Source organism: Primulina huaijiensis, chromosome 9 (assembly GCF_012295235.1).
Source record: "Primulina huaijiensis isolate GDHJ02 chromosome 9, ASM1229523v2, whole genome shotgun sequence".
NCBI lineage: Eukaryota > Viridiplantae > Streptophyta > Magnoliopsida > Lamiales > Gesneriaceae > Primulina > Primulina huaijiensis.
Window position 1 is genome coordinate 13167434 of NC_133314.1, and position 22991 is coordinate 13190424.

At 37.2% G+C, this 22991-nt stretch overlaps 1 protein-coding gene across 1 annotated transcript in view; it reads right to left on the reverse strand.

The window, feature by feature from the left end:
- Positions 1 to 582: 582 nt before the first annotated feature.
- Positions 583 to 22991, reverse strand: part of LOC140984440 (uncharacterized) — a 63881-nt gene continuing 41472 nt past the window's right edge. The window contains exons 25-35 of the mRNA XM_073451855.1: positions 22115 to 22189; positions 14870 to 14920; positions 6620 to 6763; positions 6403 to 6533; positions 3520 to 3607; positions 3155 to 3214; positions 2847 to 3090; positions 2453 to 2604; positions 2232 to 2302; positions 1703 to 1859; positions 583 to 931 (exon numbers count right to left, since the gene is read on the reverse strand). Of these exons, the coding sequence (XP_073307956.1) occupies positions 764 to 931; positions 1703 to 1859; positions 2232 to 2302; positions 2453 to 2604; positions 2847 to 3090; positions 3155 to 3214; positions 3520 to 3607; positions 6403 to 6533; positions 6620 to 6763; positions 14870 to 14920; positions 22115 to 22189 (1341 nt within the window). The 3' untranslated portion in view covers positions 583 to 763. The remainder of the gene's footprint in view (positions 932 to 1702; positions 1860 to 2231; positions 2303 to 2452; positions 2605 to 2846; positions 3091 to 3154; positions 3215 to 3519; positions 3608 to 6402; positions 6534 to 6619; positions 6764 to 14869; positions 14921 to 22114; positions 22190 to 22991) is intronic.

The following is a 22991-nucleotide window of genomic DNA, read 5'->3' on the forward strand; positions in this document are numbered from 1 at the left end:
ATGATCCAGTCTTGGCAAGTAGCCCCTTAGCCACTATATCAGCCAGTAACTGAATCTTTGGCTTCAGTTCTTTCTTAGGATCAGAAACTTTGATTTTACGTCCATCAGCAGATAGAAGTGATTGCATCTCCTCAACATCAGCAACCTTCACGTCAGAGATGTTTGCTAAGCCATCAGTCGGCAGATTGAAAAGATCGTAGAAGGCGTCTTCTTCAACAATCAGCAGTTGACTGTTGACGATGGCGGTAATCTTTCCGTCAGCGGAGATAAAACCGTTGCGTCTTGGGTATGAGAATACGATGTCCCAAAAATGTCATGCTGGGTGTATATCAAGCCCTCCAAGCCTGTTATTTTTGTTTGTGGAATATAATATGTCAACATCCTATGAGTGTTCATCTAAGGCAACAAGGTGCTACGTTAGCTAGGTCCAAGGTTGTATCGGTTGGCTCGCATATGTTGTAGTTTTTGAAGTTTTATGTAATCCTCGCAGCCTTTTTCGAGCACATACTTCCGTTTCGTTTAAATTTAAATTTGTAACTCAAATTTTTTGTTGTAATTAAACAACGTACGGTTATGATATGAAAATATTTCACTGCTAACCAATTAAAAGTAAAATATCAAAATACCATGGTTTTCACACTTCATTCTAAACAATTATAAAAAATATCAAGATTTATGATAAATCTAACGAATTAAACTAAATAAAACACGCTGATTTGGTCAGTCAATGCAATAAAATAAATCAGAGAGGGCAAATCAAATTTTACAGTAGCCTTCGCTGCTGTCGAGTATACTCCCAAAGCGCAATGGCACCACTGACATGAACATTAAGGGACCTCACCACTCCAAGCTGCGGAATTTCCACACAAGCATCCAATATATGGATTATGTCCACCGGTATTCCTTCCTTCTCGTGCCCAAGAACCAAGACCTGTGAAACAATGAACAATGAATGCCATGTTCTATGAGATTCTAAATTAAGCATGTCTATTATAGATTGTTCAGGAGATGCACCATGGCAAATCTTAAAAATATGAATGATTCGGGCAACTAACAAGTTGATGCAGTCATTGTTCACTAATCCATGTGTTAGCTTACCTTTTCAACTCCAGAATCTAAATGGGGTGCTGGAATGAGAAAATTGAATGAGGTACATCAAAAGCAATTATAGGGAGAGGAAAAATAACACAACTGAATTATCTGAATTATATGGTTTGATCATGATGCCTACATGTCAGTGAACAAATGCTCAAGGGACTAGAACTCAGTTATCCTTCATTAAAACACAATTGTCCGCACTCCTACATAGATGAGATCATTTTGCATCATTGAGACCACCAAAATACTCCAAGTAACATAAATTATTAAATTGATCAAAAGACTAACTTTTTGTTGATATCAAATTCAATTTTCTGAATGCAATTTGAATTCCAACTAATTTGAACCCAAGTTGTGACCAAGTAAACATAGAAAACTACTCAATTATTTCTTTACCAACTACTAAAGCATAGCCATTGAAAAGAATTCCAATTTTAATCACTTTCAATGGAACGCCCAGCATATTATCCAGTAGCAAAACCTTGAAAATATCATACAAAGCATTATTTTAATTTATAATTCAAATAATATTCATCATTTCAACAGTATATCAACATCTAGTCAAATGATGGATCGATACGATAAGCTGGTGTGGCCAACTTACCGTTTTGATAGGAAAATTGTACTTGTCAAGTGCTATGCTGTTTGCCGTTTGCTCCAGACCAAGGATAGCAAATCCCTCTTTCTTCTTTTTTTCCAAGAATAATTTCATGTTTCTCGGTGGTACTTCCACAATAGGAACCCATTTGTCTGCCGTCACACTGAAAATTAAATGGCAAAGCTGCTAAGGTTGACGTACCACACACACTAAAATAATATGAGATCCTAGATGATTCTTGAATTTCTGTTATACACAAACCAATAGAATTTTGAAAGAAAAAGACTGACGAACAGTCACAGTCGAACACAACGGTCTTCAACAAAGCATAATTGTCAGTTTTAAAATATGAAACTCGAGCAAGGCGAACAAGGTTATCAGAAACTGAAAAGAATTATGGACGCACGATGCTCCAGAAAAAAAAATACAACCATCCTCTAAAGTATTCGAAAACGGCTAGACAAGAGGTCTATTACAAAAAATTTGTGAGAACTGGAAACGACAAGATAAAAAAAGAAAAAATAATAATCAGAACCTTATAAGTTGAAACTGCTTGTCAGTCAATATGGTTTTGTCTGCAATAGCTAGTCCAGCGGCTCTAAACACCTGGCATGAGTTAAGAGAATAATATACAACAAGAGTTGAGAGCAACATGATAAATTGAGCTTCCAAAGTGCAGAAATAAGGGAAATGTGACAGTCAGAATCATGACGGCACAAAAAACAATGTAAAGTACCAAGACTCTGCATATCGCACCTCACAAGTTCGTGCCAATCCAGCAAGATTAGGTATTCGATCAATAAGTGAAGCAAAAATCAGAATCTGTTGTCTGCTTGTTTTTAACTTTTCTGCTATCACTCCCCTTGAATGTAGCAACTGATCAAGAAGCTGATCTTCATTTTCCATATCTGCATTTGGGAGCAAAGTGATGATTTTAATTTCTAAGGAAAATCAGTTGAGAGGAAAATTGAATAACCAAATCATCTCAAAGCTTAGCTATTAGCAGACACTACATATTTCTTTCTATGTCTCTGGATAATAAAACCTTTTTCTCTGGATAGTTTGATGTGAAACTATTATCTGTGATCACCTCGTTAAAAATTTAAGCTACCAGAGAAAGTGAAATTTATATTTTCAGCATCCAACATACCTAAAAGTGATCTGTATGCCATGTTTTCAGAAAAAGCAGATGCCGAGTGTTGCAGCTCATGTTTTGAGAAAGTAATTTTCTTTTGAAAGTCTAATAGAAGTTCTTTTGGCTTCTGGAATGTTGGCAGTATTCCCCTGGAGTCCAATATTTCACTGGCCTTGGGATCTTCATCCATGCAGAGGCTCTCATTCTTGATAGCAGCTGCATCTGTAGCCATTGAGCTTCGGAGATCTTCGCGTGTTTCCTGAAAGAATTGATTATTATAGCAAATCCATGATAATAGTAAAACAGAAAACAAAAGTCCTTACATTTAGAAAGTGAATGACCCGATCCATGAGTGTCGTTGGAACACATTCAAATTCATCTTCCTATAAAAATCGAAAATATAGAAACTTAGATAGCCAAATGCATCAAAAAGAAAAGGTGTCAGTAAAAGTTGCTTCTCAAGCACAAAAGCTTTCACATATTCTCGTATCAACGAACTAACACTTAATGTTAATGAACAAGACTTTTGATAGTTTCCTCAGAAATTTCGATAAGAGAAATATGGATAAGGATTTTTTAGTTCTAATACTGCTTCGTACAATGCAGCTTTCTATTTTCTTTATTTCTTGTGTTCTCTTTTGAAGAAGAAGAGTAGCAAAGAAGGTAAAAATTATTAATATCGACTGACCTCAACCCTATTTGCAAAAATCCCATGTGGGGATACAGATTTTGTTGGATTAAACTCATCCAGATAACCCTCCATGGAAGATCTCAACCTGCAGCAGTAGCCCACAAAAAAATCGTGATGATAGAGGTTCTAAACCTACAACAAGAAACAATGAAAGGATACTTCACTTATTTATACTTCCAAAGATAGCAGGTATTTATACAAAACTTTATACCTGGCCTTGTCTAGGGAGAAAGAAAAACTATTCTAAAAATCCCCTAAGAAAGGAAAGTGACTAAATAAAATATACTTACAATAAACCATGGCATTTTTTTTAATAATCCCACTCAAACTATTGAATAGATGTTTGTCATTTTCAGCTTGTCCGATAGAAGTTGAAAATGGTGTTTGGCAAGCTTTTTGTTAACATATCCGCCTCTTGGATATGAATGGGAATGTAACATAGATCGATCAGACCCTCAAATTATGCTTAGTGGGGTTCCTGTCAGTTACAAAATATTAATATTTTATACGATCATCCACGCCCCTGGAGATTGTTTTAACCCATAAGTGATTTCTTCAACTTGCACATTTTCCCCACAAATTTCTTCTCAAAGCCTGGGGAAGCATCCGTAAACACTTCTTCCTCCAATTTGCCTTGACATCTAACTAATATAATGGCAATCCAGATTCACATCTAGTGAGAGCAGTACATGAATTGTATCCAGTTTTGCTACTGGAGGGAGCAAAAGTCTCCAGATAATCAACTCCATGAGTCTCCAGATAATCAACTCCATGAGTCTGTGTGAACCCTATAACAACCAACCTCGCTTTATATCGTTCTATTGACCCATCTAAGTTAAATTTTACCGTGAAACCCATTTGCAACCCACAATTTTTTTGGCTTCAGGCAAGTGTATTATTTCCCATGTTCTCCAAGGCATTGATCTCCTCAAGGACAGCCTTCTCCCATTTGGAAGCATTTATAGCTTCCTATATTATCTGAAAAATATCCACACTAGGGAGAGATAAAAGCAAGTAGGATTTAGAAAGATTTTTGTATGACATGATTAGAAAGAGGATGTTGAGTACATGATCTAACACCTTCTCTAATAGCAATAGGAAGATCTAAAGACGATGGTGATCGTGCGCATGGGTTCAAAACATCAGTGGCATTTCGATCTGGTTTCAGATTAGATTCCTGGTCATGCTGGAATCTGGTATTTTGTGTAATTGGAAGACGTTTTCTCCTTGCATAGACTGGCCCAAATAGTTTCTCATCATCAAGCCGTGTATCATCTATAGTTCTAGCATTTATTTCAGTTACAGGTAGCAAGTTAGGTGTTCTAGTTTATTTCAGTTACAGGCAGCAAGATTGGTTGAGGTTTAGAGGCACTTATTCCTACCTCTATCATGAAATCAAAGTTTGGACTTTACAAATTATATCCCGAATCAAATAAAGAGTCTCCCATTTTATTCTCCTCCTGAAGAGGAGTATTAAAAGAGATTTGAGGCTCACAAAAAGTGACATCCATGATCCATTGAAACAAGAAACTTGTGTTTTGGGGTAAAAACATTTATACCCCTTTTATATTGGAGAATATCCAAGAAAAACACATTTCAATGCACCAGGTTCAAATTTATCATGATGATGAGGGTGCACGCAAACAAAGGCTACATTTTCAAACACTTTAGGATGTAAATCAGAAGTCAAACGCGACATTGGATATGTCTCATTTAAAACTGTAAAGGGTAATTTAAAATTTAAACTCTTGATGGCATCCTATTCACCAAATAGGTAGCAGAGAGAATTGCTTCCCCCCATAAGTATTTAGGCACTCGAGCATTAAAAATCAAGTAACTAGCTACTTCAAGGAGATTTCGGACAGGACTTTGAAAGATTGTAATGTGTTTCCCAATCCAAGTGAACATCCTTGGCCGCCATCCATATTCCTTAATGCAGAAAATACTTGCTTCCGATACTTGGATCCATAGAATTAACGAGGCAAGTCATATAACTGGCACTCTCACCTTCCAAACAGAATAATTTTATGATTTTTTTCGTGGTGCAATGACCATACCAAGAAGGTAGTTCACAATTCCAAGATCTAAATTTGAGAACCACAGTTCAAAGTTGGGAATGGAACATACATCTCTCAGCTTGAGGGAGAGCATAAAATTACATGACTGCCACATAAGAAGCTGGGAATATTCCTAGATCTCAAATTAGTTAGGCTTTTTTGGGGAAAAAATATAGTAAAGATCGTATCCCTTAATTTTGGGTTATATCCTTGGTTAGTTAGGATTTATTTCCCTTGTTATTAGGCCTAGAATCATGGAGAGTCAACCAACTAGTCGTGTCCTCCTTCCTATTTATTTTCCAGTAATCTTTGTCAAAGAAAATAAGAAGAAAATTCCATCTCAATCTTTATAAATAAAGGGTAAGACATCGTTTTCATTTATCTTATAGAAAATACAAATTAACAACTAATTGGATACCAACTCCGAACATCTGTAGATTACTGAGTGATTGTATTAAGCTAATATAAGTCACGGTCAAGCTAATAAACAACTAAATGATTTATAAGATTGTCCAAGTATGCCCAAAGGCAACCAATATTTGATGTTTTGCCATAACTCAGACAGCTCTTGCGTGTATTCCTTCAAAACATGAAAGAACCCCAAAAAGCTTGCGTTTGAAAATCAAGAATGCCAAAATAAATATGCACAGAGAGAAAAACCCCACATGGACTAAAGCAACCTCCCAGATCCTGATTAACAAAATTCAGCAATATGCTGCTTGTTGCATTATATTTCTATGCCCTGTACTTGAGGAATAAACTGAACAGATACATCTTGTTCAATCAAATAAATATGAGAATTTTGTACATTGAATTCGCATACCTGGCACAGTCCAAGTTATTAGCCAAATAAGATCTCAAATCTACAAAACACTTCTTCTCCAAAGACATTTCAGCAAAGGCACCAGAATCTGAATCGGGCAACAATTTTTGAAGGACTTGAAAGACCAATATCTGTCAGAAGACATATGGGGAACCACAAAAATCATATAAATAACTAGATGAATAAAATGCCAACATTTCTCATCAACATGACTGACCTGAGTAAATCCACGTAAAGTGTGATGGTGTGAGGTCAACAAGGGAATTATAGGAGGAAGTAATTCATCTAGATGCCCGTATTTTGTCTCTTTGTTTGCATGGAGAATTATATTGGCTGCTATGAATACATATGACGATAAAGCCTGCATCCATCAAGTACATTAACTTACATAGTTCTGGCGGAAAATTATAATGTTTCTATGACGCAATTTTATTCACAAAATTCAGAAAAAGATTTGTATTATTTCACATAAGCCTGATAAAAATTAAGTTTGTGACGAGATTCATCATGTATCAAACACAAACATAACAGACTATAACAAAACAATTTTATATAATGCATAACTGATGCAGCACAAATTTACTATTATTTTATTATTTTCCAGAATTTTAAGTTGTTTACATTAATTAGAATACTTCTTATGTTAGTATTGTATTATATTACGACTCTGCTATTTACATTAGGGCTCTTGGTATCCAAAATTGGCTTAGGACTAGTATTCTCTTAATATTATAATTACATTAGGACTACAACTTCTACTCTATCCAAGCATCCATTGTTTCAAAAAAATTGATAACAATCATAATAATATTTTTTCTAAATAATACTACTTTTTCTTTCAATTTCATTTGAAACACCTTTATTGCTACACCAAAATTGGCATCAGTCACAGAATTTCACCTGGACACAATGACTAGGGAAGGATCTAGTGGGAAATGACCGTCGACGACAAACAACGGCTCAATAGCATCAAAGAATTAATTTGCAAACTCATGCGATGATAGCCGTATTGATTACAGAGGTGAGGCATGATGAGTGGAGACCACTAGATTTAGCAGAGGATAAGTGGACAACAATTAGTGACAAGGCTATAGCGAGGTAATTGGCTGCCAACAGAACTCTAAGCATGCAAATCTAGATTTGCATAAACACACGGTGACACTCGGGAATACCTTGTACTCTGTAGTATACTGAGATCTTAAGTATGGCAAGCCAGTCCTATCTAATTTTACACAACTCAAAATATGCCTAGGAATATTTTGACATCAAAAAATTGAAATAATTTGGCCACATGTGATTCCCATGCAAGTTCATCTCCGGTTTGATTTCATTATCGGTAAATATGTGTGATAATACAAGGAGGACAATCAGGAGATGATATGAAAGAATTATATCCATATCCCAGCTTGTCGTAAAATTGATAGTAGCTTGTGAATCAATTTTAACCCAAATGGGAAAAAATATGCCTTGAGATAAAAAAAAGACTCCCCGCCACAAGGCTGTAAACTCTGGTTTAATATTTGAACTCTCACCGATAAATTCGCTTCAGGCCGCGAGGAGTTTTACGGAAGAATGACGAACCACTCCTCCAATCGCAAGGTCGCCTGGATCCCCTTTAGAACTACCATCAACTTTCAATTAAAGGTATGGACTGGTGGCTTGAGCCAATGGACTATGCAAGTTCTAAGCACACCCGGAGACAAATTTGAAAAACCAAAATATCCTGCAACTCCATATATTTATGCCGATGAGTGGATCTAATGAAACCACTAGGATAAGTTAGTCGAACAAAGGATAAAATTTGATAGAGAACTCATTCAAGTGTAACCTTAATTTGTATACGCTTTATTTCATTTCTTGTAGAGCATAAAAACCAAAGAATCAGGAAATGCATGGATTACGGAAGTGTAAAGAAATTGTCTATTGTATTCTTCTTTTTCAAGCACTCAAAAACATGTATATATATATATATATTTTTTTTTTGATAGAAAACTAATTTTATTAGAATATTTAGAGGTTACACCATATGCGCGGCTGAGTAGTCCGCAACAACGTTACAACGTTTCAAGAAAACTAACCTAAAGCATATAGCTATGACATCATCACATAATTTTCACGACCATACAAATTTCCAGTCCCTAACTAAATCTGAAATACACAAATGATTGTACTCTGGCAAGTTTGTCGTCCAAGAAGCGACTCTGAATTTTATTTTCTACTAGACTTGATCGACGGACTCCGAGAAATTTTCAAATATTCTGCTATTACTTTCCAACCATAGGGACCAAAATATGCAATGAATTATCATGTACCAGAAATTGCAGAATTTTTTCGCTATAGGGCACCCGGAGTCCAAAGTAAAAAGATCTTTAGCTTGCCTCGGAAAAGCCCATTGAAATCCCAGCTCTTTTAGAACTTTAATCCAAGTTCCTCTCGAAAATGAGCAGTGCACAAGTAGATGATCTTGATTGTCCTCTTGTTTTCGACATAAGCAACACCACTGTGGGCTTAGAACGTAATCCTTCCACCATCTATGCACTGAGTCGCACGTGGGCAGCTTCCCCAAGGCCACGATCAACGAGAAAATCTTAATCTTTTCTGGAACTTGTACTTTCCAGATATTATTAAAAAAACTGAATAATGGGAAATTGGAAATGGGGAAAAAAGAGTTATAAAAAGATCTGACAGAGAACAACCCTGAAGGGTCCCCCAACCAAACTCTAAAATCCTCAATACCCATCTCCATTCTGACAATCTTTAAGAGTCCTAACAAAACAGTGAACTCACCCACCTCACCCTCGGTAAGATCTCTTCTAAACCTCACATCCCAAATGATAAAAAAACTGCCCCCGCTATTAACGACATCTACGAAATGACTGATAGGTTTGTTCGTTGAAATGCAAATACGAAACAAAGACGGAAATCTGATTTTAAATAAGGCCCTCCCTCCCAAACATCCTTCCAAAAACGAATGATATTTCCCTGTTTTAGAACCACCCTAATAAGATGATGAAAAGCCTGGTAAGAACGAGAGATAAACTTCCAAGGACTTCTGAATGTCGCCTTCTCCGCCAACCCCAAATCCCACCCGTTATCTTGTAGACCAGATATGCTCTTAATAACTTTTTTCCACAACGACCCCCTTTCCACTGAACATCTCCACCACCATTTTCCGAGAAAAGCCTTGTTCCTGAGACATATATTCCCCAATCCCAAACCTCTTTTATCCTTCAGTTTACAAACCTGTTCCCATCCAACCACATGACAGTGGTTCTCCCCGTCTGCACCATCTCACAAAAAATCCCTGATCAGTTTTCCCATTCTTCTAGCCACCCCAATTGGCACTTTGAAAAGGGACATGAAATAAGATGGCATCGCACATAGCACGGCCTTTATCAAAGTAAGACGACCCCCCTCGATAGGAACGACTTTTTCCAACTTGCTAGTTTCTTGGACATTTTAGAAAGCACAGGTTCCCAGAATTCCATCTTTGTGGGATTACCTCCCAACGGTACCCCAAGATACTTAATAGGCCACCTCTCTTTTTTGCACCCAAAAGTTAATGCCATATCATCGACTTTCTCTTTCGAACAATTCAATCCCAAGACAACACTTTTAGCCATATTAATTTTCAACCCTGAATTGGTGCCAAACAATTTGAGTATGTCCACTATTGCCAACACATCCTTTTGTGATTTTGCGAAAAACAAAGTATCAGCAAATTGTAAATGCGAAATTTCGATTTCAACTTTCCCTACTTCGAGCCCTCTTACTTCATTCAGTGCCCTTGCCTTGTCCACCATCCTCTCCAACCCATCGACGACTAGATTGAATAGGAACGGTGATAATAGATCCCCTTGTCTTAATCCCCTCTCCCCTCTTATTTTTCCGCACGATCTTCCATTAATAAAAATAGAGAAAGATACATTAAAACACATCCCCTGATCCAGCTCCTCCATCTCTCACCAAATCCTTTATTGCGTAACACAGTCTAGAAATCTCCAGTTGACGCTGTCATATGCCTTCTCCAAGTCAATTTTGAGCACCCATCCTTTATTTTTCTTTCGTCAATATTCTTCCACAACTTCATTCGCAAGAAAGCAACAATCCACTATCTATCTTCCTTTAATAAAAGCACACTGGTTCTCCGCAATGGTATTATTCAAGACTTTCTTCAGTCTACTTGTCAAGACCTTAGCCAATATATTATACAAACTCGTAATCAAACTGATTGGTCTGAAGTCGTTGATCTTTCGCGCTTCGTTTTTCTTTGGAATAAGACAGATGTATGTTTCATTAGTAATTCCATTAACAATCTAATCTTCAAAAAATTCAGCAAACACCTTTAACAGATCCTCTCTCACTGTATCCCAGTTATTTTCAAAGAAAGCCAATGTGAAATCGTCCAGCCCTAGAGCTTTGGATCCATCGCTATCAAACACCGCCTTTTTAATCTCTTCCTCCGCGAATGGTTTTTCTATCTCCTCTGCATCGACACTCTGTAGAGGGCTCCAATCTAGCCCATTAAGACCCTCCCTACCTCATCAAAACACCCCCCTTCACCGTCCGATTTCCTAAACAAATTCTAGTAAAATTTTAAAATCTCCTGTTCTATTTGTTCTTCCTCTGTAACCACATATCCATCCTCCAATTCCACTTTGTCTATCAATGCTCTGTTCCTTCTGTTAGTGAGTAATGAGTGGAAAAATTCAGAGTTCTGGTCCCCTTCTTTGAGCCATTTAACTTTTGCTTTCTGACTTTGAATTTGGAAGATTCTAAATGACAAATTTTCCAATTCACACCTTATTCCTTTTCTTTCTTCGTTTAGCATTCTCGACCACGATCCACCGGCCTCTATCCCATCCAATTGCTTAATCTTGTTGCTCAACTCTTTGAATCTGACACCCACGTCTCCAAACACTTCTCTGTTCCATTTGGAAACCTCTCTTTCGATCTCTTTAAATTTTTTCATAAATTCGTATCCTTCCTACCCCTGAAATCCCCCATTGTTCCACCATGTCCTTACTACCTCTTTGAAGTTACGATGTGACAAACAAGCATTCTCAAATCTGAAAGGAGCGGGACCCCATCTCAACTTAGCGGTATCAAGCAAGACAGGACAATGGTCCAAAGTAATTCTTGGTAGCACCGTTTGTCTAAAATTGGGGAATAAGTTTCTCCAACCCCCCGAGAAGAGGAATCTGTCCAAGCGACAACAAAATGGCGCCGATCTAAAATTTGACCACGTGAACTTGGCATTTAGAAGTGGGGGGTCATGGAGCTCCAACTCTTCTATCAAAACATCGAAACAGGACATGCTTGTAGTTAAAGAACGACTATTCAATTTTTCTCCCGAATTCCTTACAACATTAAAATCCCCTCCGAGGCACCAATTATCCCCACAAATCAATTTCAATCCCGCCAGTTCATCCCAAAATAATTCTCTCACTCTCGGCTTAACCGGTCCGTAAATGGCTGAGAACCACCAACTTATATATCAGTTTTTTATGGAATAGATACCCCAACAATCAAAATAAAGAAAGAACAAATGTGGCGAGCAATAGGACCATAAAAGAATATGTGATCAAGAATGACATGAACATAGAAAACCAGGGGGCCTAGGTAGGTGAAAAAATGGAGCTAGTGGTATTCCTTTCTCACCAAATTCCAAGCTTGCTTAGAAGAAAATAGAACATTTGTACCAAGCGACGAAATGAGCGAACTTGAGAATCCTGTGCTATAGGAATTTGAGCAATTTCGATCAAGCAAAAATGCCTCAAGACCATCGAAAACAATGGCATTTTCCCCGCCTAGGATGGTGAAACAAAAAGCCAAAGGCAAATCATGGAACCAAATATCACACCGAAGGAGATATAATTACCAACTCCAATCCTCCACCAGATGCAGTTTTCAACTCCAGCTTCTTGTTCTTCCTTGTATGCATGTGCTTGAACAACAACTTATCTGATCTCTCCTTTCTTTCCGAAAGGGCAAACTCAAGTGTTGTAGGTTCAAGACTAGCAGAAGATTCTCCCTAACCTCTTGAAATAAAAAATCTCTTACTTCGAGACATAGTTTTTCTTCTTCTTTACGATCAATCTTCCCTTGAAGAGCAACTAAAGATACATCACCAGACAAAAAAGACTCAAGTTCATAGAAATGAACATCCACAGATGCTAACATTCCTTGCAGGAGAATTATAGCATCTATAGCTTTCCGGAGAGTTGGAATAACCAAGAAAGACACATACATTTAAGATCACAACGTTAATCTTGTCCCTTCGGTGTGAATGAACATGAATACGACCGAAATATTGTGACAAAGAGTCAAGGTAGAAGGCATGAAGTGAAAACGTGGATAACATATAAAAGGAATGAGGAAATACGTAAACATTAATTTTCTTCTTCTCAATCAAAAACATATTATACATCTATGAAATAAGGAAAGACAACATATCACATCTCCTGAATACAATAATAATCCAAAATATATATAGGTCAAATCGGCAGCCTATAATTGGCCAATTAACGGCTACAGCAAAACAATAATATTTTACAATAATCTACAGAATTCAATAGTGAATGATACAAACAGGTTCGTGTTTGATAAAAAATAGCAGACAGCATCAGCCCAGAAACATTTTGGAACACGCAAAGTAAAGCACAAAAGCTCGTGCACTTCAAGATTCATTTATAGAACAGTTATGGTGTTGAGTAATCTTGCTAATATAAAGGAGAGTCAGGAGACTGTTAGAGAAACAAGGTGCACATAATGCAAGGGACATGGATAGTGCGGGAAGAGATGGGTCCTTTCTAACCCCAGAGATAGGAATATGAGGCTTGCTGTCAACCAAAACAAAGATAACAGTTGAAGGCATTAGATTGTGGAGTATAGAGGGATTTCTAGCCACAAGGGTGTTAGGGGTAACAGAAAGAAAGGCCGAGCCAGATTACCTTTTTGAAGAGAGAAGCGAAAAAATTTCTATGAAGAGGGAGTGGTAGATGGGGTATATATTTCTTGCTTTTTCGTTTAGCTTGTACAGTTTGGATAGCATGTTTATTTTAGCAAACACCGATCGTGTGTTTGGGGCTATTGCAGTGAGTGCAAAGGCGAAATAAGAAACTAGTTAAATGAGAAAGGAGTTCTCGCCGTGTATGATTTTTGTGGATAGCCATTTCAGTAGCCTCGGAACGAGCATCTAATCCTATGATAACATGCCTTTGTGCTTCTTGACGGACCTATGAATATGCTCGTCCAGATTTAGTAAGGGAGAGGCAGCTAAAACCCAACCATTAACCTGATTCAGATTGTGATCAAGACAGGTAAGGAATATAAAGACCAAATTTTCATCAGTACATCTCCTCAATTTCTCAATAGCAATCGGACACTCCATCTCGTTAGGCTGATAACAATCAAGTTTGAAGAGTATCAAGTTCAATTCATTGTAATATTCTGCAAGAGGGTGGCCCGCTTAGTGTGATTGGAATGATTTCTTCAAGAATATCGAGCTCAAGTAATTGTAAAATTGATGGTTAGATTAAACCATGACTTTGAAGAACTAGAGAATCATACAAATTTTGGTACGGAGCTTCTTCGCAAGAACCAAAGCTATCCTTTGTAATCTAGTTCTTAGGATTACTATCCTTTGTAATCCATCTTCATATTTTAATAAATCATAGTTTCGTATCTAAAGAAAAATAGAAATGTTTTCACAGAAAGCTAAAAAAAATGAAAAATTGATACTCCTTACAGTTAAATAAATTAAAGATCCAAAAGACAATCATTGTAAAAAAATTATTTTAAAGCATGAAATTTCAGTCTCAACCTATGCGATAAATAAACTACTAATGCCACTGCATTAGAAACTAAAGTCTAAGCAAGCCAAAATTGAGGAAGTTTACATTGTTCGTTCACAGAAGCTATCTAATCAAAATCCAAAACCAGAAATTTTGGTTTTTGGGCTTCAACCTTTCATTCAAAAATAAAAAAGATAATTTTCACTAGTGTATCCAGGTATCTGGAACACAGACCAAATGAACTAGATTATGAAATATTTGAATCATGATTTTTACTTAGTATAATATTATTATATTCAAACTCAGTCTGGACTCCAAAAAGAATTTCAAACCCGAAAACTGCTTTCATATTTTCAAAAAGCCTAGATCAAGAAATTGTTTTTCAAGGTTATAGCTTAGGCATCCATGCTGGAACAGTGTCATGTGATTGTCAATTGGGGGAAGTTTGTCAATTATTTTTCGAACTCATCCTAACACAGAAGATTTTGGGTTAAGACATAAATTGACAACCTTAGGATGACATTAAAAATCATTGCACTACTTGAACAACTAGTACATTTGTGTCATAATGGCCTGGATCTGGAGAATTGGCTAAACAAAAGTAAAAAAATAAAAAGAACTCACTAAACAATCAAAAAAAATAAATATTTTAAATGCATATTTTTCCTCACCTGAGGCCGCAAATCATAATTCCTAAGCTGAGAAACCAAAAGTTGCCCAACCTATTAGGAGAACAAAGGAGAGCCTCAGAATTGCATAGAACTCGAACAAAGAAAATGAGTCAAAATATACGTGAAAAACAAACTGCGATGTCCAAATAACGGATACCAAAAAAAAATCACAATATCAGACTATTTATATAACAGTCAAAATATTCAATTGTTCACACACACATACCCATACACTCAATTGATCCTGTGGTTAGGCCGTTAGGGAAGTAAACACATTGATTGAGCATGCAAGCCTTTGAGCTAGCGACATATTTCAATGCAAAACCTTACAGTTTGAGTGCCACGAAAAGTATAAATTCTTTTTCCAGATGTTAGGTATTAATCATTGCAAAACCATATATTTCACATCTTATTTTCATCCACGACTCTTCAATTTTACTTTATAAGGATCAATTTATGATCCATTCAGTCTTCCACTAACATCTTGTTTCTTCTCTTTCAATATTCTCTGCAACTAATAGCAAAATGTAAGAAATCTCCATCTAAATTGGTAAATTTTATTTGCCACACAAATTTAACAAAAGAATAACAAATTTTTTCAGTAATAATTGTAACGTCCGAAAAACCAACCTAAGTAAACCACATGCATGCAAAATTGTTTTAATTGCTTAATCGTTTTATTTATTTGTTTTTAAATGTATGATTCCATGATTAAATGATTATGTGACATGTTTTCATTAAATTATGGATTTTACCGAATATTCGATAATAGGTTTGGGAAAGGAAACCGGGGACGACCAAAACAAGAATATGTATTTTTATTTGAATAATGGCAAGGCTTCGTAATATGATTAAAAATGATTTAATTTTTCTAAAAATGTTGGAGTTCGAATTATTTTACGAGTCGAGCTCGATTTTTCTCGGAAAGCCGGTTTTGGGCAAACAAAGAGTTTTAAAAGATCAAAAATATTATTTTAAGGAAACTTATTTTATAAACTTTTATGTTTTAGTTAAATAAGTGTTATTGGGCCCAATTTAATTAATTAAGTAGGTCCAATAACCCCTAAGCAAACAAGCCCAAACATAAAGCCCAATTACATGTTAATTAAAATACACAAATAGTGTTTTAGAGTTTTCTTTAACCACAATTCCTTCCCACCAGCCGTTTTCTCACCTCAAAGCACACACAATTTTCGAGAAAATAAAGAGGATGGAAGAAAGCTTGTGTTCTTCGTCGTCCGGTCGTCCAACGTCGCACCCTCGTCCGGTCGTCCAACATGGGCTTGGGGCTTGACCAGGGCTGGGGGTTGGGTCCTAAGGGTCGTGGTCTAGGTCTGGGTCGGGTCCTAGGGCAGCTAGGGTTCGAGCTAGGGGCTGGAGAAGAGTCCACGTGAAGTGGGACTCTCCCCCATGCGCTGCGCACAGCTGGGCTTCGGGAGAGGGCTGCAGCGGGGCTAAGGGCGAGCTGGGTAGGTCCATCAGGGTCCAAGGGAGATGGGCAGAGGTCGGGCCAGGGGCTGGAGCGGATGGGCAGGTGGCTGGCTCAAGCGAAGCATGTGATTGTGGAAGCAAGCGTGCGCAGGCTGCTGTCTGGTTTCAGGTGGCTTGTGGCGCGGTCAGGGGCTGGGCTAGGTCTGGGTAGACTCTGGGCGTAGTCCAGGAAGGGTTAGGGTGTGCTGGGTTCGGTGGTGGCTCGGCTGGGAAAGTCCTAGTTAGGTTAGGAGTCCTAGATTTTGCAAAGACTCACACGCACCACACACGCAGGTTTGGGGTCCAGTTTCAGGCGAGTTTGAGCGGCTTAGGGGCTGGTTCTTTGGGCTGGGCTTGGTCAGTAGGGTGCCTAGGTGGGTTGGCTCGACTTTGGCTCAAGGTGGCTCGAGCGTGGCTCGAGTAAATTGAGAGATGGCTCGGGTGGTTCGATATCGTGTCAAAAACGAAAATTAAAAGGCAAAAATTGAATCCATGGGTCCACGGGTGTGGCTTATGACTTGGAAGGGTAGAATAAATAATAAAAATGCTATGTTTAAAATTTGGGATCAAAATGACGAGTTTTGGATTTATCCGGGATTTTATCGGGGCACTAAACGTTAATTAAATAATTAATTTAAAATCCTAGTTTTAATCTTTATAAAATTATGAAAAATTATATTTAAGCTTAAATAATTAATTAGAATAAGCCCATGTCATTAAAACTGAGAAAAAGATAAATTCGAGAATTTTTACGTCCAAGGGCAAAACCGTCTTTTTACACTTATGAAAATACGAAAACGCTTGGCAGCGTCCCGAAGGATCATAACGCATGTTAAATGATATTATATGATTTAAAATTATGATTTTAATGATAATATGTTTTTTTACGATTTATGGTACAGCTGTGCAATTTTTACTGTTTAAAATGCTATTTTTGGAAAGCTATCTTATTTTATGATTTTTAAAAGAAAAAGAAAAATATTTTGAGGGATGTGAATTGTCTGTGACAAATGATATGATATATGATATATGATATATGATTTTGTGGAGATGACGTGAGGGCCAAGGCCACAGAGAGAACCCATATTCGGGTCAAGGACCCAGAGGGACAGAGACCCCGTCTATGGGAAAAGGCCCCAGAGGGACCCCGACGATCGTATTTCCATGGTGGAGCCTAGTGCCCACCCCCATGGACCATGTGGAAATAAGACTGCAGTCGACCAAAGGGTAAAAGCTAGTCACTTTCAAAGATCAAACTTCACCCAAAATGATATATGATTGAAAGCTTATGATAAAAATGATTTTATGATATATGATTTACGATGAGGATTAAAGCTATTTTTAAAATGATTTAATTATGCTTAAAGCTTATTTTAAATGATTTTTAAAGGATTTATTTATGCTTAAAGTTATTTTAAAATGATTTTACGATTTAAGATTTAATTATGCTAAAATGATTTTATATGGTTTATTTATGTTCAAAACCTATTTTAAATAAAAGTACGATTATAATGAATGTGATTGTATATGTATTATTTGTTATCCATGTTTAGAACGTGTTGAGTCTTTAGACTCACTAGATTTGTATGATGCAGGATTTGATGATTTATGGGGGGCGGTGACGATTGAGGGGATCGAGTGCAGCAGTAGACACCCGAGGGCCTTTATATTTCCGCACTAGCTTATTAGATTAATGATTTAAAGATTTATGTTAATGATTTTTTTTAATATGAGTTAGTATTTGCATCCAAAACCTTGCTTAAAACAAATGAACCATGTCTTTGAAAAGGATATAAACATTCTGGTGATTCATTCAGGTCTCAATGTCAAATATCCATTACATCAGTTCGTGGAAAACCAAATAAAACACATTTTTTCACCAACTAAATAGCCAACTTTGAAATGATACCTTTCAGCAATCATTGTACTGAACGACAAGTTTTAAGCAATCCTCTTATCATAGGTGAATTCGAAAAAAAAAGGCTTATAATAAATGTTCTAAAAAGTCTGGAAAAGCGCAGATTAAACGCAATTAAGAGTAAAGAAAAAGCTTGAAATCGGGCAAAAGCGTGGAAAAACCAATCAACCATAAAGCATGAAAAAACACAATTAAGCGTGAGCTTTCTCGATAATATTTAAGTTAACTTTAATTTTTTTTAATTTTAAGCTAACGTATATTATTTTTGACAAAAGTTAATTTTTGAATCATAAATATTTGATAAAATAATATTTCAAAAATAAATCCTAAAGAAACAAAAATATTCTTTAAGATTTATACATTTATTCTCAAATTTTGTATGTTTATGCATTCTTTAATCGATTGATTTACTTAATGTAATTAAAATTATAATAAAATAAAAACGTTTTTTTAGTGATGTGGGATCCTAGAGTGGTCGTGGTCAGCGATAATCTGATTGGAGATTTTTCGGTGTCGATTAAGATTCGGTGGAATGACGAGATCAAATGGTGGTTCTCAGCCATTTACGGACCATGCGAGCCAAGAGATAGAGAATTCTTTTGGGATGAATTAGCCGGCCTGAACTCTATCAGTGGTGACAAGTGGTGCTTGGGAGGAGACTTTAATGTGGTTAGAAACACGGACGAAAAGATGAATAGTGATTCAAATACCACGAGCATGTCAAGTTTTGATAATCTGATTGAGAAATTGGGTCTACATGACCCACCTTTACGGAATGCACAGTACACGTGGTCAAATTTTAGGGCCAATCCTATTTGCTGCCGCTTAGACAGATTCTTTATTTCCGGGGGCTGGACGGACATTTTCTCCACGTTGAGACAGACGGCGTTTCTTAGAATTACATCGGATCATTACCCGGTGATGTTTGACACCACTAAGTTGAGATGGGGTCCTACTCCGTTCGGATTTGACAATGCTTGGTTGTCTCACCATAAGTTTAAAAATCAGTTTTGGCATGGTGGAATAATGGAATTAGTCAGGGGTGGGGAGAACATAAATTTATGAAGAAACTCAAAGGAATCAAAGTGGAGGTGTCCAAATGGAATAGAGAGGTCTTTGGAGATGTGAATGTCAGATACACGGAGTTGCTTAACAAAATCAAAAAGTTGGATGAGTTAGAGGCTGGGGGAACTTGGTCGGATATTCTTAATGGGGAGAGAAGGGCGGCAAGGTGTGAGCTGGAAGTTCTGTCGATTAGAAGGTTCCATATGGGAAGCCAAAAATCAAAAGTGAGATGGTTGAGGGATGGGAACAAAAATTCCAAATTTTTCCATGCTTTACTGAATAATCGAACGAATAGATCAATGATAGACAAGGTCGAGTTGGAGGACATGACTGTGATTACAGAGGAGAAAAATATTGAAGAGAACATTATCAGTTTCTACAGGAATCTTTATAGGAAATCAAATAGAAAAGGGGGGGTTTTTGACAGTTTGGAGTGGAGTCCATCAGATAAGCTTAAAGCTGAGGAGTTGGAGACGCTGTTTTCAGAGGAAGAGATTGAAAAAGCGGTGTTCGAAAGCGATGGATTCAAAGCTCCAGGGCCGGATGGTTTTACATTGGCTTTCTATCAAAAGAGTTGGGATACAGTCAAATCAGACTTAATGAACGTGTTTGCTGAATTTTTTGACGGGGGTATTGTTAATGGTATCACAAACGAAACTTACATTTGCCTTATCCCAAAGAAAAAAGAAGCAATCAAGGTTAAAGACTTTAGACCAATTAGTCTGATAACAAGCTTGTACAAGATTTTGGCAAAAGTCTTGACAAACAGGTTGAAGAAAGTTTTGAGCAAGACAATAGTGGAAAACCATTGTGCATTTATTAAAGGAAGACAGATCGTAGATTGTTGTCTTATCGCAAATGAAAGAGTAGAGGAGTATAGACGGAAAAAGAAAAAAGATGGGTGCTTAAAGTTGACTAGGAAAAAGCGTATGACAATGTCGACTGGAGATTTCTTGCTTTCGTGCTACATAAGAAAGGATTTGGGGTTAGATGGAAGAAGTGGCTTAAGGGGTGCGCATCCATGTCTCATTTTCGCTCTTTATAAATGGAAGGCCACGAGGGAAATTTAAAGTGGAGAGAGGCCTCAAACAAGGGGACCCATTATCCCTTTTCCTGTTTAATCTAGTGATTGATAGTTTGGGGCGGTTGGTAGACAAGGCTAAGACAGAGAACGTAGTGAGAGGACTGGAAGTAGAGAAAGATAAAATAGAAATTTCACACACACATCCAATTCGCGGACGACACCTTGTTTTTCGTCCATTCCGAGAGGCATATGATGGCTTTGGTGGAAATAATAAATTTTTTCGGCATCAAATCGGCCTAGAAAATCAATATGGAAAAAGCGTTGTGTTGGGATTAAATTTTTCGGATGGAGAGGTCGATGGTTTGGCGTTGGCGGTTAGGTGTAAAAAAAAAGAAGTGGCCGATTAAGTATCTCGGGGCACCGTTGGGAGGCAACCCGAGGAATCTTGAGTTTTGGGAACCTATGGTTTCAAAAATGTCCAAAAAACTTGCTAGTTGGAAAAAGGCGTTTCTCTCAAGAGGCGGTCCTCTTACACTGATAAAGTCGGTGTTAAGCGCGATGCCAACATATTTTATGTCTCTCTTTAAAGTGCCAATCCGGGTGGCAAAACAAAAGTAAAAATTGATTAGGGATTTTCTGTGGGACGGAGCCGATGGGGAGGCACATTGCCATGTCGTTGCTTGGGAACAAGTTTGTAAACCTATAGACAGGGGAGTTCTGGGCTTGGGGAATATTCGTTTGAGGAATAAGACGCTTCTAGGGAAATGGTGGTGGAGATGCTCAGCGGAAATGGATTCTTTGTGGAAAAAAGTTACCGTAAGCATTTATGGTCTTCAAGATAACGGGTGGGATGTGGGGCTGGCTAGGAACTCGACCTTTAGAAGTCCTTGGAAATTTATCTCTCGTTCTTACAAGGCTTGTCATCAGTTGATTAGGGCGGAGCTCAAAAGGGGGAATCTCATTCGTTTTCGGGAGGATGTTTTGGAGGGGGCTTTGTCGTTCAAAGAGTGTTTTCTATCTCTTTTTCATATTTCCTCTTCTATTAACAAATCGATCAGCCACTTCTTCTCCGTCGCCGATCTTTAGGGTAATTCAACTTTCAATGGGATGTGCGTTTCAGAAGAGCGTTAAATGACATCGAATTGGGTGAGTTCAGCACTCTATTAGGGGTCTTAGAAACAGATAGGTTGAGTTTAAGAGTTAGGTTGAGTTTGGGCACAAAGGATGTTCGGGTATAGTTGGGGGTGTCTTCCGGTATTTTTTCTGTTAGTTCTTTCTACGCCTCTTTCTTTCTGACTTCCATGTATTCATGTACTACTCTAACATATGGAAAGTATTCATCCTGCATAAGGTTCAAGTTTTCTAGTGGATCGTGGCTTTGGGGAAACTGCCAACTTGTGATGCCTTGCAAAATGTTGGCTCAGCTACGCCTTATGCCCACAATGGTGTAGTTTATGTCGGAAACAATAGGAGAATCAAGACCATTTATTATTGCAATGTTCCTTTAGACGTGGTATTTGGATCAAAGTTCTACAAGAATTGGGTTTTGAATGGACTTTTCCAAGACAGTCACAGGACTTGTTTCTTATGGACCCGGGATTGTTTACCAGGTTAAGATTTAGGAGCTTTTGGTACTTCGTAGTTGTGAGGTGTCTTGCGGATTGCTCATCCGCTTTCCTTGTAAAACTAGGTATTATTATAATAAAATCATAGTTTTCGATAAAAAAAAATAGAAGTTATAGGGACAAAGAATAAAGGAACTTCTTACTAGTAAAGGGAACTTCAAGTACACATGGATAGCAAAAGTTTCCATGTACTGTCGAACTGAGGGTAAATTGTTTCTCTGCAAAGACATGAGAATGGAAACCATTAGGTCGAGAATAAGAAAATGTTAAAAAAGAAAAAAATATAAATTATTGTGGGGCTTAAGCATAAGTACCAGCTTAAAATAAACATCAGTAGTACGTAATCAAGAACTGAAGTAAGAACACTAGTTCAATTTCAACTTGCTTGGTGGATTGATACATAACTTTTATTCATTTCAAGAAAGCACAAAACAGCAGTTCCAGAAAGAACAGAACTGTTTCATTTGAGATGTCACAGCAGCTCACAAATGTGGGCATAGACCTCCAATACGATTAACAAAAAAAACCAAATAAAACCATTTATTTTCTTTTGTAGCCACAATTTCTCGGTTGATAAAGATGCGAGAGTTGGAATTTAATTTATTAAACATACCCTGCCAAAAGTAATTTGATACTAATTAATCATAAGATTCAAACTTTCACAATATAGCAAATATAGAAAAAAGAAAACTGAACACCGAAATTTAAAAATATAACCATTAAAAGCAAGACAAAATGTGAATAATCAATTTTTTGTTTTTTAAAATTAAAGTTATTCCATCCGACAAGATGGAATCCCCTACTTCTATGGCACAAAAAATTTTCAAAATCAGTCAAAAGATTAGGTTCTTATTCAAAGATCAAGAATTATCACATATGCTTGAGAAGGCATTTTTTAATGGCGCAGTTTTTGTAAGTGCAACAATCATGTCCATGGAAATTTTAAGAGTGATTTGCCACAAGTGACAACCATCAGAATCGATGAGCTTTCCAAGAAAAATAAGTGATATCTGGTAACTC